This window comes from Bufo bufo, chromosome 2, assembly GCF_905171765.1.
Source record: "Bufo bufo chromosome 2, aBufBuf1.1, whole genome shotgun sequence".
Lineage (NCBI taxonomy): Eukaryota > Metazoa > Chordata > Amphibia > Anura > Bufonidae > Bufo > Bufo bufo.
This window is the reverse complement of record NC_053390.1, coordinates 723,430,631-723,443,966: the sequence shown is the minus strand read 5'-3', so window position 1 is coordinate 723,443,966 and position 13,336 is coordinate 723,430,631. Positions and strand designations below refer to the sequence as shown.

The 13,336-nt window shown below is 46.1% G+C and overlaps 1 protein-coding gene across 2 annotated transcripts; it reads left to right on the top strand.

Annotated features, from left to right (window-relative positions):
- The first annotated feature begins 3,996 nt into the window (after positions 1-3,996).
- PAICS (phosphoribosylaminoimidazole carboxylase and phosphoribosylaminoimidazolesuccinocarboxamide synthase) lies at positions 3,997-13,052 on the top strand. 2 transcript variants are annotated; one of them, XM_040418815.1, is made up of 10 exons: positions 3,997-4,092; positions 4,305-4,336; positions 7,110-7,307; positions 7,787-7,965; positions 9,828-10,007; positions 10,103-10,216; positions 10,706-10,789; positions 11,191-11,371; positions 12,577-12,735; positions 12,822-13,052. In XM_040418815.1, exons 2-10 carry the CDS (start codon positions 4,321-4,323, stop codon positions 12,986-12,988), a joined length of 1,278 nt encoding a protein of 425 aa, XP_040274749.1. In that variant the 5' UTR covers positions 3,997-4,092; positions 4,305-4,320; the 3' UTR covers positions 12,989-13,052. The 2 variants fall into 2 exon arrangements, with proteins under 2 accessions (XP_040274749.1, XP_040274748.1); XM_040418814.1 differs by having other exon boundaries at positions 3,998-4,092; positions 4,301-4,336.
- The last annotated feature ends 284 nt before the right edge of the window (positions 13,053-13,336 follow it).

The following is a 13,336-nucleotide window of genomic DNA, read 5'->3' as shown; positions in this document are numbered from 1 at the left end:
TCTGTATAGTATTAAAACTATTAAAAGCAGTTAGGAATTGTGGGGCCAATAGGTCATTGAACGTCTTATAGTACGACAAGGGCAGGCCATCCGGGCCAGGGGCTGTTCCTGTGCGGGATTCTTTAATGGCTAGAGCTAATTCTGTATCAGTTAATGGCGACTCCAGCGCGTCAATCGCCTCAGGAGGGAGGCGAGACATGCCAGAAGCGGAGAGATAGGTTCGTATGTCCGCAGTGTGGCCGTCTGGATCAGTGCGGGAAGCGTCAATGTTGTAAAGTGAGTGGTAATATTGCCTGAAAGTATCAGCCAATTTCGAGGGCAAGGTGACTCGGTTAAGTGAGTTGTCAGTCAAAAAGGGGACATATGAGCTCAGTCTGGATTTGCGGAGTGCCCGTGCCAGCGTCCTGCCTGGTTTATTCCCATGCTCATAATAATGCCTGCGGCATTTGACCATTGAAGCTCTCGCTTTGGACAGGCATAACGAGCGGATCTGTTCTCTTAAGAGACGTATTTTGGTTCCTATTTGATCAACCGGGGTGGTCTTGTGCTGTCTATCAAGAACATGTAGTTTAGAAATCAATGCAGTCAGAGTGGCTGTCCTCTCTTTTTTGAGGCGGCCCCCTAGTTTAATGAAGATCCCTCTGATAAAGCATTTATGAGCTTCCCAAGTAGTAATCAGGCTACTTTCCGGGGACACATTTATGGAGAAGTAGTCAGTCAGTTCCTTGCGGATCTCCGTCTGCACCTGAATGTCATGTAAAAGGGCTGTGTTCAGACGCCATTGCCAGGCCCTAGGTTGATGAGTAGGCAGAGAGAGAGTGATAGAAATAAGGGCGTGATCTGAGAACATTATCGGATCTATATGGGCCCCTGTCAAGACTTCCAAGTTGGAATGTGAGATAAAAAAGTAATCGAGTCTAGAGTATGTATCATGAGGAATAGAGTAGAACGTGTCGTCCCTAGAAGTTGGATGTAATGTCCTCCACGTGTCCAAAAGCTGATGTGTCTGTAATAAATCTTTAACCCTAGTCTGTGAAGAGCGGGAAAGGCAAGAGTGTCCCCTTGAAGAGTCTACAGTCGCGTCCAGTAGTAGGTTAAAGTCGCCCCCCAAGATCAGGACCCCTTCTGTAAATCAGTGAGAGTCTCAGTGAGTCAGTGAGAGTCTCATCTAGGAAGGGTATCTGATCCGAATTGGGTGCATAAAGTGTGGCAAGTGTGATCTTTCTACCCGCTAAGGTACCTTTCACGAAGAGGGAGCGTCCCGCTCCGCACAATGATGTATTGTCACTGCTTGAGAAAGATCCCAGCAAGCGGATCGAAACGTTGCGTGTCTGGTGAATAAAGCCGTTATACTTAATTTTACTCCTTGGATGTGCTGTGGAATTTCTTCATCTATATTGTTTGGAGGGGGATCGCCTCCTCAGCCGCAGGCACTCCACACTTACGCAAAAAACTGCAGTGCTGCTATATTGGGATTTGCCAATGTATTGACATTAATCTTCTTTATCACAACACTGTTTCCCTGTGGCCGCTTCTTAGGTTTGATGTGGATATTTAGTTTAGAGATGATGAGTCTATGGTCAGTCCAGCAGTCAGCACTCGGCACGGCCTTAGTTACTCTTCCATCCGGTATGTCTTTCCTCCGCATTATGACATAATCAATTAGATGCCAGTGCTTGGAGCGTGGGTGCATCCAGGAATTCTTTTTGCAAGTAGGTAGACGGAAGATGGTATAAGTAATGACCAAGTCATGAGCAGCACGTTTCAATAGTAACAGACCATTGCTATTACATTTGCGGATTCCGTTTTTGCCAATGACGCCATCCCAGATGGAGTGATCGGATCCCACTCTCGCATTAAAATCACCAAGTAGAATCATTCTGTCAGTGTGCTTCACAGATGAAAGTAAGGCATCGAGATCATTATAAAACTTGTCCTTTACTTCATCAGGATTTGTCATTGTGGGTGCATAGACACTGATCAGCGTAGCTTGTTTTCCACGTAGTAATGGAAGTTGCAGTGACATGAGCCAATCATTTACATCCTTAGGAAGATTATCAAGTTGGCGAACAAGATGATTCTTAACCACAAAGCCAACTCCAGACTCACGACGTTGATCACTGCCACGTCCACACCAAAATAATGTATAGCCGCCTCCTGTTTCTGTGAGTTGACCTTCATTTGCTAAGCGAGTTTCACACAGGGCCGCAATGTCTAATCTTGCAAGCTCTCTAGCTACCAAAGCTGTTCTTCTTTCTGGGCGATCTGCTGATGGGTTGTCTTAAAGCGTACGTACATTCCATGTACCAATAGTAAGTGGTAATACCTTTTGTCTCATCTTGGGTTTTGTATTTCGACCGCATAAAATGGGATTCCCTCCAGCCGCGGTAAGCTGGATAGGGTTTTGAGATAAGCTTAGGGCACCTTTTCTAGCCCCTACCTCATACTACGGAGGTGAGCAGTGTTATCCTAAACAGGGCTGCTCAGTCACTCAGGTAGACGCCGAATCCAGCTGTTGCTTCGTCAGCATGAAGACGACCATTAGACCTGAGCCGCCTGTGTGCAGGTCCGCGTCCATAGCTCCCAGTGATTCCACACCTGCTGCTTCATCGCTCGCCTATCGCCACAGGACTTTGAACTGGTCGAGATGTTAAGACTTGCGTGTGAATTGGATTTGAGTGAGGGAGACATGCGCAGAGTCAGCCTTACTCTCTCTTCCCAGGTTGCATCTTGCTCCAATGGTAGGACAAAAGTCGAGACGGTTGGAGATGGGCTGGGCGCAGTGGTTGACCAGGGCTTCTTTTGTGTCTTGCCGTGCTCTTAGCGTACCAAATCACTTGCAGATACTGCCTTCATAACCGTTGGTCCTATTTAGTAGCTCTCATCCTCTCAATCCGCCAGAGTCTATCTTCACATGCTCGGGATAGACAAATATCTCTGATAACGAAGGTCAATAACCCGACAGCTACTTAACCTGGTTTGGCCAGCCTGTCGAAGCTGTTGCCCGGGGTGTGGCCGCTGCGCATATTACAGCTGCTAGGAGCCACAGGTGAGAGCTGAGTGTCAGGTGGGGACCAAAGGTGTACGAGCTGCCCTGAAAAGAGTACAACATGCCCTCCACCAGAGGTTCTACCCCTCTCTGAACACCCATCAGCAGTGTACACGGTATCATCACCAGCAGTGTACAGGGTGCCATCACCAGCAGTGTACAGGGTGCTATCACCAGCAGTGTACAGGGTGCTATCACCAGCAGTGTACATGGTACTATCACCAGCAGTGTACATGGTACTATCACCAGCAGTGTACAGGGTGCCATCACCAGCAGTGTACAGGGTGCTATCACCAGCAGTGTACAGGGTACTATCACCAGCAGTGTACATGGTACTAGCCCCAGCAGTGTACATGGTACTAGCCCCAGCAGTGTACATGGCACCAGCCCCAGCAGTGTACATGGTACCACCCCAACAGTGTACATGGTACCAGCCCCAGCAGTGTACATGGTACTAGCCCCAGCAGTGTACATGGTACTAGCCCCAGCAGTGTACATGGTACTAGCCCCAGCAGTGTACATGGTACTAGCCCCAGCAGTATACATGGTACTAGCCCCAGCAGTATACATGGTACTAGCCCCAGCAGTATACATGGTACTAGCCCCAGCAGTGTACATGGTACTAGCCCCAGCAGTGTACATGGTACTAGCCCCAGCAGTGTACATGATACTATCACCAGCAGTCCATGATACTATCACCAGCAGTGTACATGGTACAAGCCCCAGCAGTGTACATGGTACAAGCCCCAGCAGTGTACATGGTACAAGCCCCAGCAGTGTACACAGCGCTATTGTACCAGTACTCTCAGTGGACACAGCAGCAGCATCTCCCCACAGAAGTTTCGCGGCCTCCGCACAGCGCTGTTACTCCGCCCCTGGCGGCCATTCTCCTGACGATATGCTAATAAATATTTGGAGTCTGTGTGTGATTGGTCGGTAGCAGTGGGCGGGCCCGGGGCCTTCCTTATTAGGCCGCTCCCCGCTCGCTCAGGTCGTGCTGTGGCGTCCTCCTCAGCCCGCGGCTCGGCTCCTGCTTAGTGGCGGTAATAACATCATGTCGCCATGTGCTTCTCCCCCTCATGTCTGCTCTATAGACCGGGGGCTCGGTACAAGTGACGCTCTTTACAGGAGTAGCACTACAACTCCCATCATGCCCTGTCAGCTCTGCATACCTCCATGCTCGCTTTATTAGGTGTTAGTGATGGCGCCGGCTTCATGTGGTTTAACCCTTGTGTTTCTTTTTGTGTTTAGATAGACTGTTCCTAAAGAAGATGGAATCCACTGGAGGTAAGTGTCCGGGACCTGGGGAGCACGTGGTGGCCCCGCGACCATCCTGTCATGGGACATGGGGGGGGGGGGGGCTGATCACAGGAGGCAGATCGTGAGGTGTCAGTGACTGACAGCCCAGTGTTCAAGGGGTTAAAATCTGGTCAGGAAGGTGGGCACCAGTTGTGTCCCTCCAGGAGGCAGGCTCTGTCACAGGATCAACCCTTCCCTCCGGGCACATAGCCTGGTAGGGTTGATGATGCTGACAAAAACAATACCTTTCTTTTTTTCTGTTGTTGGTGGAGAAAAATGTAGTTCACACACCCTGCCTATAAATTGACAGCGCTAGACCCCCCTGAGATCCTGTGCACACCTGTGTCCAGAACTGCGCTAGCGCACATCTTCGTTCCTGACTTGTGAAGCGCCGTCATGTCATTGAACCTGGAAGTGACGATGTGTGCGCACTATATACATCTCAACAAGTCGGGAATGAAGATATGCGCCATTGTGGACTCGGGTGTGCAGGCGCGGGATCTCGGTGCTACACCAGAGGGTCTAGCGCTGTCATTATGGAGCACCCGGGGTGTCGCTGCTCGCACCGCATGAGCCTGCTTCCTGGTGCTCCAATACTTCATTTGCATATTTTTAAAAGTTCATTTTTCTCCACCACTGACAGCAGAAACAAAGGTATGGTATGTGTCAGCGTCATCAACCCTACTAGGTGCCCGGCAGGGAAGGGTAGACCCGGGTGACAATGTCTACTGGCTTTACCGTATTTCAGTGTAAATGCCTTGCCATATCTGCAGGGTACATGTGGATTCACTGCTAAATCTGCAACGTTTCTTTGCTTTGCATGTACATTTAGGGCCCATTCACACAACTGTATCTTATTTTTGTCCGCATCTGTTCCGCAATTTTGCAGATCGGATGCGGACCCGTTCATTTCAATGGGGCCGCAAAAGATGCAGACAGTATATAGCAAGGGTAGGCAACCTCCGGCACTCCAGCTGTTGTGAAACTACAACTCCCAGCATGCATACTTGCTCTGCTCTTCTAAAAACTCTTATACAAATGGATGGAGCATGCTGGGAATTGTAGTTTTACAACAGCTGGAGTGCAGAAGGTTGCTGATCCCTGGTATATAGAGTGCTGTCTGCATCTGCACTTCCGTTCCGCAGCCCCGCAAAAAAGATAGAACTTGTTTTTTTAAATGAATGGGTCCGCATATGATCCTCAAAATTGCAGAACGGATGTGGACAAAAAAAATAGTTGTGTGAATGTGCTCTCACAGGGAAGGACACGCTGATCCGCAAAATGCAGAACGCTGACGGCCGCTATCTGTTTTGTGGTTGTGTGAATGAGCCCTTATAAGGAACCTGTTACAAGATTAGAGGCGACTAGACCACCAGCCTGTCCTTATACATCCGAGGTCTAGCGGTCCAAGGATGTCCCTGTTTTACAGTTATGTAGTCAAGTGTCGTCCGGTAGCAGCAAAGTGGATGAGAGTTTGGGAGTTCTCATCCTCACGCTATGTACAGAAAACACAGGAAAAGGTGCATCATTAAGGATACAAAATCCGCAGTGTGAAGATTTACAGTGGGTTTCACCCTTTGCAATGGAGCGGGTGAAATCTGCTGGATTTTCCGCATGTAATACCTACAGCTTGGCTGTGGAAGGGCAGCAAGATCTACAGAGAATCCAGCCTCACTGTTACCTGAGATGAGTCTGGTGCCTGCAGAGGACAGCACTGTGCCTGCGCTGAGAACTGTTGAGCATTGTGTGGGCCTCATGAATATGGAGTTTGGAGCCCTCTAAAATCCATCCCTGATCCATAGAGGATACTTGCTGTGTCTTCCAGCGACATGTAAATGTATAGCCCCAGATTCACCGGCAGTCAGGCAATCGGTGGTCAGAAGTATGAGCATTATACATTAACGGCCTCATCCACATGACGTGTGTACGGTATTCTGCACTCCGCCACATACAGACCTGGTCCTTGTACCATTCGCATTTTTACTTCCGTATGTCTGTTCCGCCAAAAGGTTGTCTGCAAAATACGGACCACAAACCCATAGAAGTCAGTGGGTCTACAAAAAAGGTGTACATGATTTGCAGACCTCAAAACGGTGTGCATGAGGCCTAAAGCTACAGATCCCAGGTTAATGGGACCTATCTTGTGTAATTGTTAAAGGTATTCTCCAACTTTTTGTAACTGATGACTTATCCTCCTGAGGCCCGGATCCCCTGCACTCCTGTGGCCGTGCGTTCTTCTCACTGCTTACCCCGGGCCGGTGACCATTGGTCACATGGCCTAGGTGTAGCTGAGCCCTGTTCACTTTAATGGCACCTAGGCCTTGTGACTGGTGTTGACGAGAAGGTTTTTTTTTTTTTTTTTTTTTTTTTATATAAAGTAATTTTTATTAAAATTTTTCCAATTCGTACGGATAGACATACATCAAATATATATTGACATAAACAAGTAAAGACCCTACTTGGGCACATTAATACACAAAGTACAAACTTAAGAGTGTAAACCTAACCTGCACCGCGCCACAATGTCAGCTCATTTTCCTCCTCCACACATCTTGAGAAACCTCTACCTCTCGAGAAGGTGTTTTTGAACATCTGTTAGGCGGGTTTGTCGGACTCCCACCGATCAGATGCTGATGACCTATCCAGAGATAAGTCATCAGTTACAAAGTGTCGGAATACAGCTGGACAAATAATTGGATCATTGTCAATGTGCAAAATTGACATTTCTGTATGTTAATGGGTCTCTTTCTTCCCCACTAAGAACTGAGACTTGGCAAGAAGCTAAATGAAGGTAAAACTAAAGAGGTGTATGAGCTCCCGGATCACCCCGGCTGTGTGCTCATGCAGTCCAAGGATCAGATCACTGCTGGGAACGCAGCCAGGAAGGACCACATGGAGGGGAAAGCTTCCATCTCAAACAAGACCACCAGCTGTATCTTCAAACTGCTGCAAGAAGCTGGTAAGATATAAGTTCTCCTTGTGGGGTGCAGTGCCGACCTTCATGGCACAATAGGCTAGCTATAAGCCGGATCTGAGGCTGTCTGAAGGACATCTGTGGAGACTGGACATTCTGGAGAGTGAAGGTCTTCTCGTCCTGTATTGAAATGTTCTTCTCAGGGGTTCTGGATTTCCTCTTTACGTGGCCTGTATGATGAGGCTGTGTCAGAAAATGTTTCTAGTTGTCTAGAATGGTGACAAGCCAGGTAACCATTACATGCTGGAAGCATAGCATTAGCTTATGTGTCCGACACGGGACATTTCCCTCACATTACCTATGCATTGACACCTAGCAAATAAGCATTGCGTGTCTGCTGACAATCCGGGGGGGGGGGGGGGGGTGTTCTGTATTCTCTACACTCTAGTTTTCTTTAAATGTTTTTGCAGCTTGAGATCAGATGGTAAATTTTATACTTCCTTTTTTTTTACCCTTTTCCTCAGGTATCAAGACGGCATTTGTAAAAAAGTGCAGTGCCACCGGATTCATTGCCACGCACTGTGAGATGATCCCGATAGAATGGGTTTGCAGGAGAATAGCCACAGGCTCCTTCTTGAAGAGAAATCCTGGGGTCTCTGAAGGATACAAATTTTATCCCCCCAAAATTGAGATGTTTTTCAAGGTTTGCTTTAAGGCTCTGCACTCATGTTATTCTCTTGTGACTTGGAGGGCTCGTCACGTCCTCATTGAACTGAAAATGTTCCCCACTAGTTGGTGAACTCCATCACTCTGTGTTTTGAAGGGGTTTTCTGGGAGTAAAATTATCAAAATGACCTATTATCGGTATTAGAGATGAGCAAAGTTCAGTAAAATTCGACTCTGCTGCTTTGCCAAATTTTACAAAAAAAAAATCCACTTTGTTACAAATTACTTAGTCACGGACTGCATTTCTTTGTAAGTAGTAGGTGCAATGACAGGGAGCAGCGATTGCACCACTTACCGTCATTGTACCCCTGAGATGCCTCATTCATAGTTGATTGTGGCATCTGACAGTAATAATACAGTGTAAAATTTTAAAGCAAGATGGCAGAGGCTGGCCTGTCGTGAGCAAATGGATCAGGTAATTTTATTTATTTTTTAATACACTATTTCAGATTCAATTGGTTCGCTACTGCGAAGTATGAAGAAATTCTGCTTCGTGACTAATCAAATTTATCCAGAAATTCGGCTTGAAGTTCACTTTGTGGACTTCGATCGACTCATCACTATCTGATCAGTAGGGGTTCTTACACCTGGTACAGACACCAATCAGCTGTTTGAATAAGCAACTGTGCATTGAGTGTAGTAGCCTCTTCACAGCTCACCAAGCACAGTGCTGTACGTTGTATAGTGGCTGTACTTAATATTGCAGCCCGGACCCATTCACTTGAATGGGATTGAGCTGCACCATAGGCCTTGTGACTCATGAATGTGATGTCACTGACCTAGGAAGAGGTCGCTGTGCTCCTTAGAGTGCTACGGCCTCTTCAAACAACTGTTTGTGTGGTGCCGGGAGTCAGACTCGCAACGATCAGATGTTGATGACCTAGTCTTTATGATAGGCCTTCAGAATTAAACTCCTGGAAAACCCCTTTAAGAAACGTCACATCATCCATTGACAGTGAACTGTGGAGACCACCCACCAAGCAGTTCAATAGTATTGGCTTGATGGAGGTAGGGCTACAGGAAAAAAAGACTGCACCAAAACCAGTGAAGAAGTGACTAAAGGCTGATTTACACGACCGATCCAGGATCTTGTCTGTCGCTGCATCTCTTGGACCGACTGCGGCTCTCTTGACCTTAACTGATTGCACTAGGGTCCATTCAGACGTCTGTAGTTCAGGGTCTGTATCCGTTCTGCTATTTTGCGGGACGGATGTAGGCCCATTCATTTCAATGGGAACGCAAAAAATGCGGGCGGCACACAGTGTGCTGTCCGCCTCCATAGTTCCGTTTTGCAGCCACCCCCCCCCCCCCCCCCCCCCAAAAAGATAGGCATTTCTATCGCAAGGCCGGCCATGTGCGGTCCGCAAAACACTTGCGGATGTCTGAACGGACCCTTATAGTGGTTTATGACAGTCAGTTCCTATCAGATCACTGGTCTATTACAGTGTACTCACATGATGTGCGATTGACCCGCTATCTGATGGGAACTGACTCTATCATAACACTTATGATGCAGTCAGTTTGGGTCTTGGAGATGTGGGGGACATACAGACCATGTTTCCTGGATCACGCATGGTTTTGTGAATCAGTTCAGTGAAGAAATAACGTGTCCTTTTAACATCTGCTTCTCTGTAGACTCTTTTATGGTTGCCACTTCCACAGTTTAGTCTCCATATCATGGTGCCTATGCAGACATTGTATTATCCGTTCCTTTTAGGGAAGGTGGATGGTGAAGCAATAAATGAATCTTGGGAATAAATTGTCTTGTACTCCATCTTTTTATTATGCCCTTTATATCTCTTCTGTGTAGTTGTGAAAAACAAATGTGTTTTATTGTAGGATGATGCCAATAATGACCCTCAGTGGTCTGAAGAAATGCTGATAGCTGCAAAACTAAATTGTGCTGGGCTTGTGATTGGTCAGGCAGAGGTGGACATCATGAGCCATTCCACAGTGGCCATCTTTGAGATTCTGGAAAAAGCATGGTCAACCCAAGACTGCACCCTAGTGGACATGAAGGTGAGATGTATAGGGTTGGAGGTGTAGTGCTCTGCTTTCTTTGTCACTACTTTATCCTGTCCTTGTTTGGATTCATACCTTTTTCCTAAACTTAGATTGAGTTTGGTGTTGATGTGACCAAAAAAGAAATTGTCCTTGCCGATGTGATTGATAACGACTCTTGGCGTCTATGGCCCGCAGGAGATAAGACCCAGCAGAAGGATAAACAGGTATTTATCATATTTCCAGCATATAAGCTGATTGGAAGTTAAGCGAGGCCATGTAGTGACCACAGCTTGTGTTGTCACTTCTTTATATGTTTTGTCCATGCCACAATGAATAGAGCATGTGAACAGAAGGTCCTGGTTTAATGTTCTCAGAAAGGTATTGCCCCAGATGGTGGCTCCACTGCAGGAAGTCCTAATCTCATTTCTGTGTGTGAATGTAGCTGATTTCACCTTTTGTATTTATTGCACAGAGTGAAATCTTCATAAATTGGTGCCCATCGAGGTATGTGTGGGTTTTGTGAATCCGTTCTATAGTGTGTGGATGAGTAAAATCTCCAGTTTCCTGCTTCTGTAAAAGCTGCAGGTTTTCCACATGCAATTCACCTGTGGAAAATCCACAGCATTTACGCCATGTGTGGCCATACCCTAAAGAAGACTTGACTAAGATGGAAATGTTGTAGTTCATTCGTTACTTGTGGTTTTTGTCTCTAGACTTACCGGGATCTAAAGGAGATTACTCCAGAGGCTATGCAGATGGTGAAAAGAAACTTTGAATGGGTTGCAGACAGAGTGGAGGTAACTTCTTCTAGATGTCCTGCTTGGACGTTGAGGGAATTCATCTTTTCATATAAAACTGAGAACACTTGTGTTTGAGTGGGGGGGTGGCAGTTCTTCTGTTCGTGAGATTGTCTGCTGGAGGGCAGTTTCTTGTCGTAGAAATGATTTAATGCAATGGCAAATTATTTTTATGCCTCTCCCAGGATTAAAGGTAACCTACACTCTTAAACAATTTTATTAAAACCTATTCAAAATTGCATATAATGAATTTTTGTAATATACTTTATTCATTATATATTTTTTCTGATGAAATGGGTATATGAGTTAGATTTATGCATTGTAGCTCGGTATGATCGAAGTGTGCCGTATCTGACTGTAATTGTCATTTGGTTAAAATTTTCATAATTGTATTTCCTAAGCTCCTGCTGAGAAGTGAAAGCCAAGGAAGAGTCGTCGTGTTAATGGGGTCAATTTCTGATCTAGCGCACTGTGAAAAAATTAAGAAGTCGTGTGCAAACTATGGCATTCCCTGTGAACTGAGGGTGACGTCTGCTCACAAAGGACCTGATGAGACTCTGAGAATAAAGGCTGAGTATGAAGGTAAGATCTGCACTAGCCCCCTAACGATGACCACACAGAACAGGGGCCATAAAACAGCTTCTGTAGTGCTGGACCTGAAGCTTAATTTCATACATGGGGGTCAAAGAACCCTTTTTTGAGAACATCATAATGAAATGTAAGCTGAGGTGATAATTTCCCAACAAAGTGCATGAGCTCATGCGTAATCATTTCTGTGGGGCCATGCACACGTCCGTCGTCCTCATCCACAGATCTGTGCACACATTCCTGTGTGTAGTTTCAGAATAACCTTTTCTATTGATGGGAGTGAGCAAAAAAAAAAAACGTAACGCACGTCAAAGCTGTCAGTTTTTCATGGGCCAAGTCTTGGATATGGCTGTGTGCATGAGGCCTTGGGCTTCTTGTACACAAGTGTCATGAACCCATAGTATCCAGCGCCACCCACTTCAGGAACCCAGCTACAGATTATAGACCGCTGAAGAAGGCCCTGAGAGGCCAAAACGTCCAGTCGCCACATTGATTTGTGCATGACTGCCTTATATACCCTGTATTTGCACTGGATCGTGCTGCAATTTTCTACTAGATTACGACTAGCAAGTCCTTGCTGGCACCAGCAATACGGTGTGCGGTACTCGAAATTTAACAGAATGAACCCATAGTATGGCACCTATACTATAGGCCTACTGTACCAGCAATTTTATTCAGGTAGGCATGTGTACTACAGACCCATAAGGACTCGTGCACACATTGACCATATCTGCAGAATCTTGAAGCAAAAGTCAGGAGTGGATGTGACAGTATATATCTTTTTATATATTTTCTGTGTTCCAGATCCAATCCTGGTTTTGCCATCAAAATACTAATGAGATCTGCTGCAGATTTAGTTGTAAATCTATTAACATGGTGTTTCTAGTTGTATGACTGAATTAAAGGCCTGTAACCTATAAAACTGAAACACAGTGGGGGAGATTTATTAAACTGAGAAGAACTGGCTTAGTTGTCTATAGCAACCAATCAGATTCCACCTTTCGTTTTCCAATGGAGCTGTGATAAATTGAAGGTGGAATCTGGTTGCTATGGGCAACTAAGCCAGTTCTACTTCTACATCCATTTGATAAATTTCCCCCCTCCCAGTATGTTGACTATTGCCCAGCTAGGAGGTCTTCAGAGTGTCCTAGTGGGATGTGTGCTTTTACTGTTGCGATCTAATCTTCTGGTTCTCTTAGGAGATGGCGTTCCCACAGTTTTTGTCGCTGTTGCTGGTAGAAGCAATGGCCTGGGTCCTGTTCTCTCTGGAAACACTGCTTATCCAGTTATTAACTGCCCCCCAGTTACTCCTGATTGGGGAGCACAGGACATCTGGTCGTCTCTTCGAATGCCCAGTGGTAAGGGGATCCTCTGGAAAAATGTTAGTCTTGTATAATGCTCCGTGTCTGACAAGTGATTATATATTCTTCTGCCTCCTGTCCAGGGCTTGGATGTTCAACGGTTTTGTCTCCAGAGGCAGCGGCCCAGTTTTCGGCGCAGATATTTGGCTTGAACAATCACTTGGTTTGGTCCAAGCTGCGTTCTTGCACTCTGAATACATGGATTTCTCTCAAGCAAGCAGATGCCACGCTGAGACAGTGCAGCAAGTAACCTCGCTCCTGATCAGATCTTCATCTTCATTGTACCATTAAAGCTGCGTTTTTTTTTTCCTAGATATTTGTGTCTTGATTTATTTTCTTCTATCACGTAAATGTTCTCAGTAATGGAGGTAAAGTCAAGGCTGCCATACTTGAGGGCAGTGGATGAACATGCCATTTCTTCTGTAGTCTGCTTGTCCTGTGGAAAATAACCTGCTAGAAGCTTCCTCCAGTTGTGATGCAAGTAGGAGAGAACAATGCATCCTGAATCCTACTGAGTGACCCAATACTAGTAAACAGAGGTAGCCCTATTGAAGTATAGGTAGCTATAGAGCATTGATCACACACTAGTTAGCGGGTT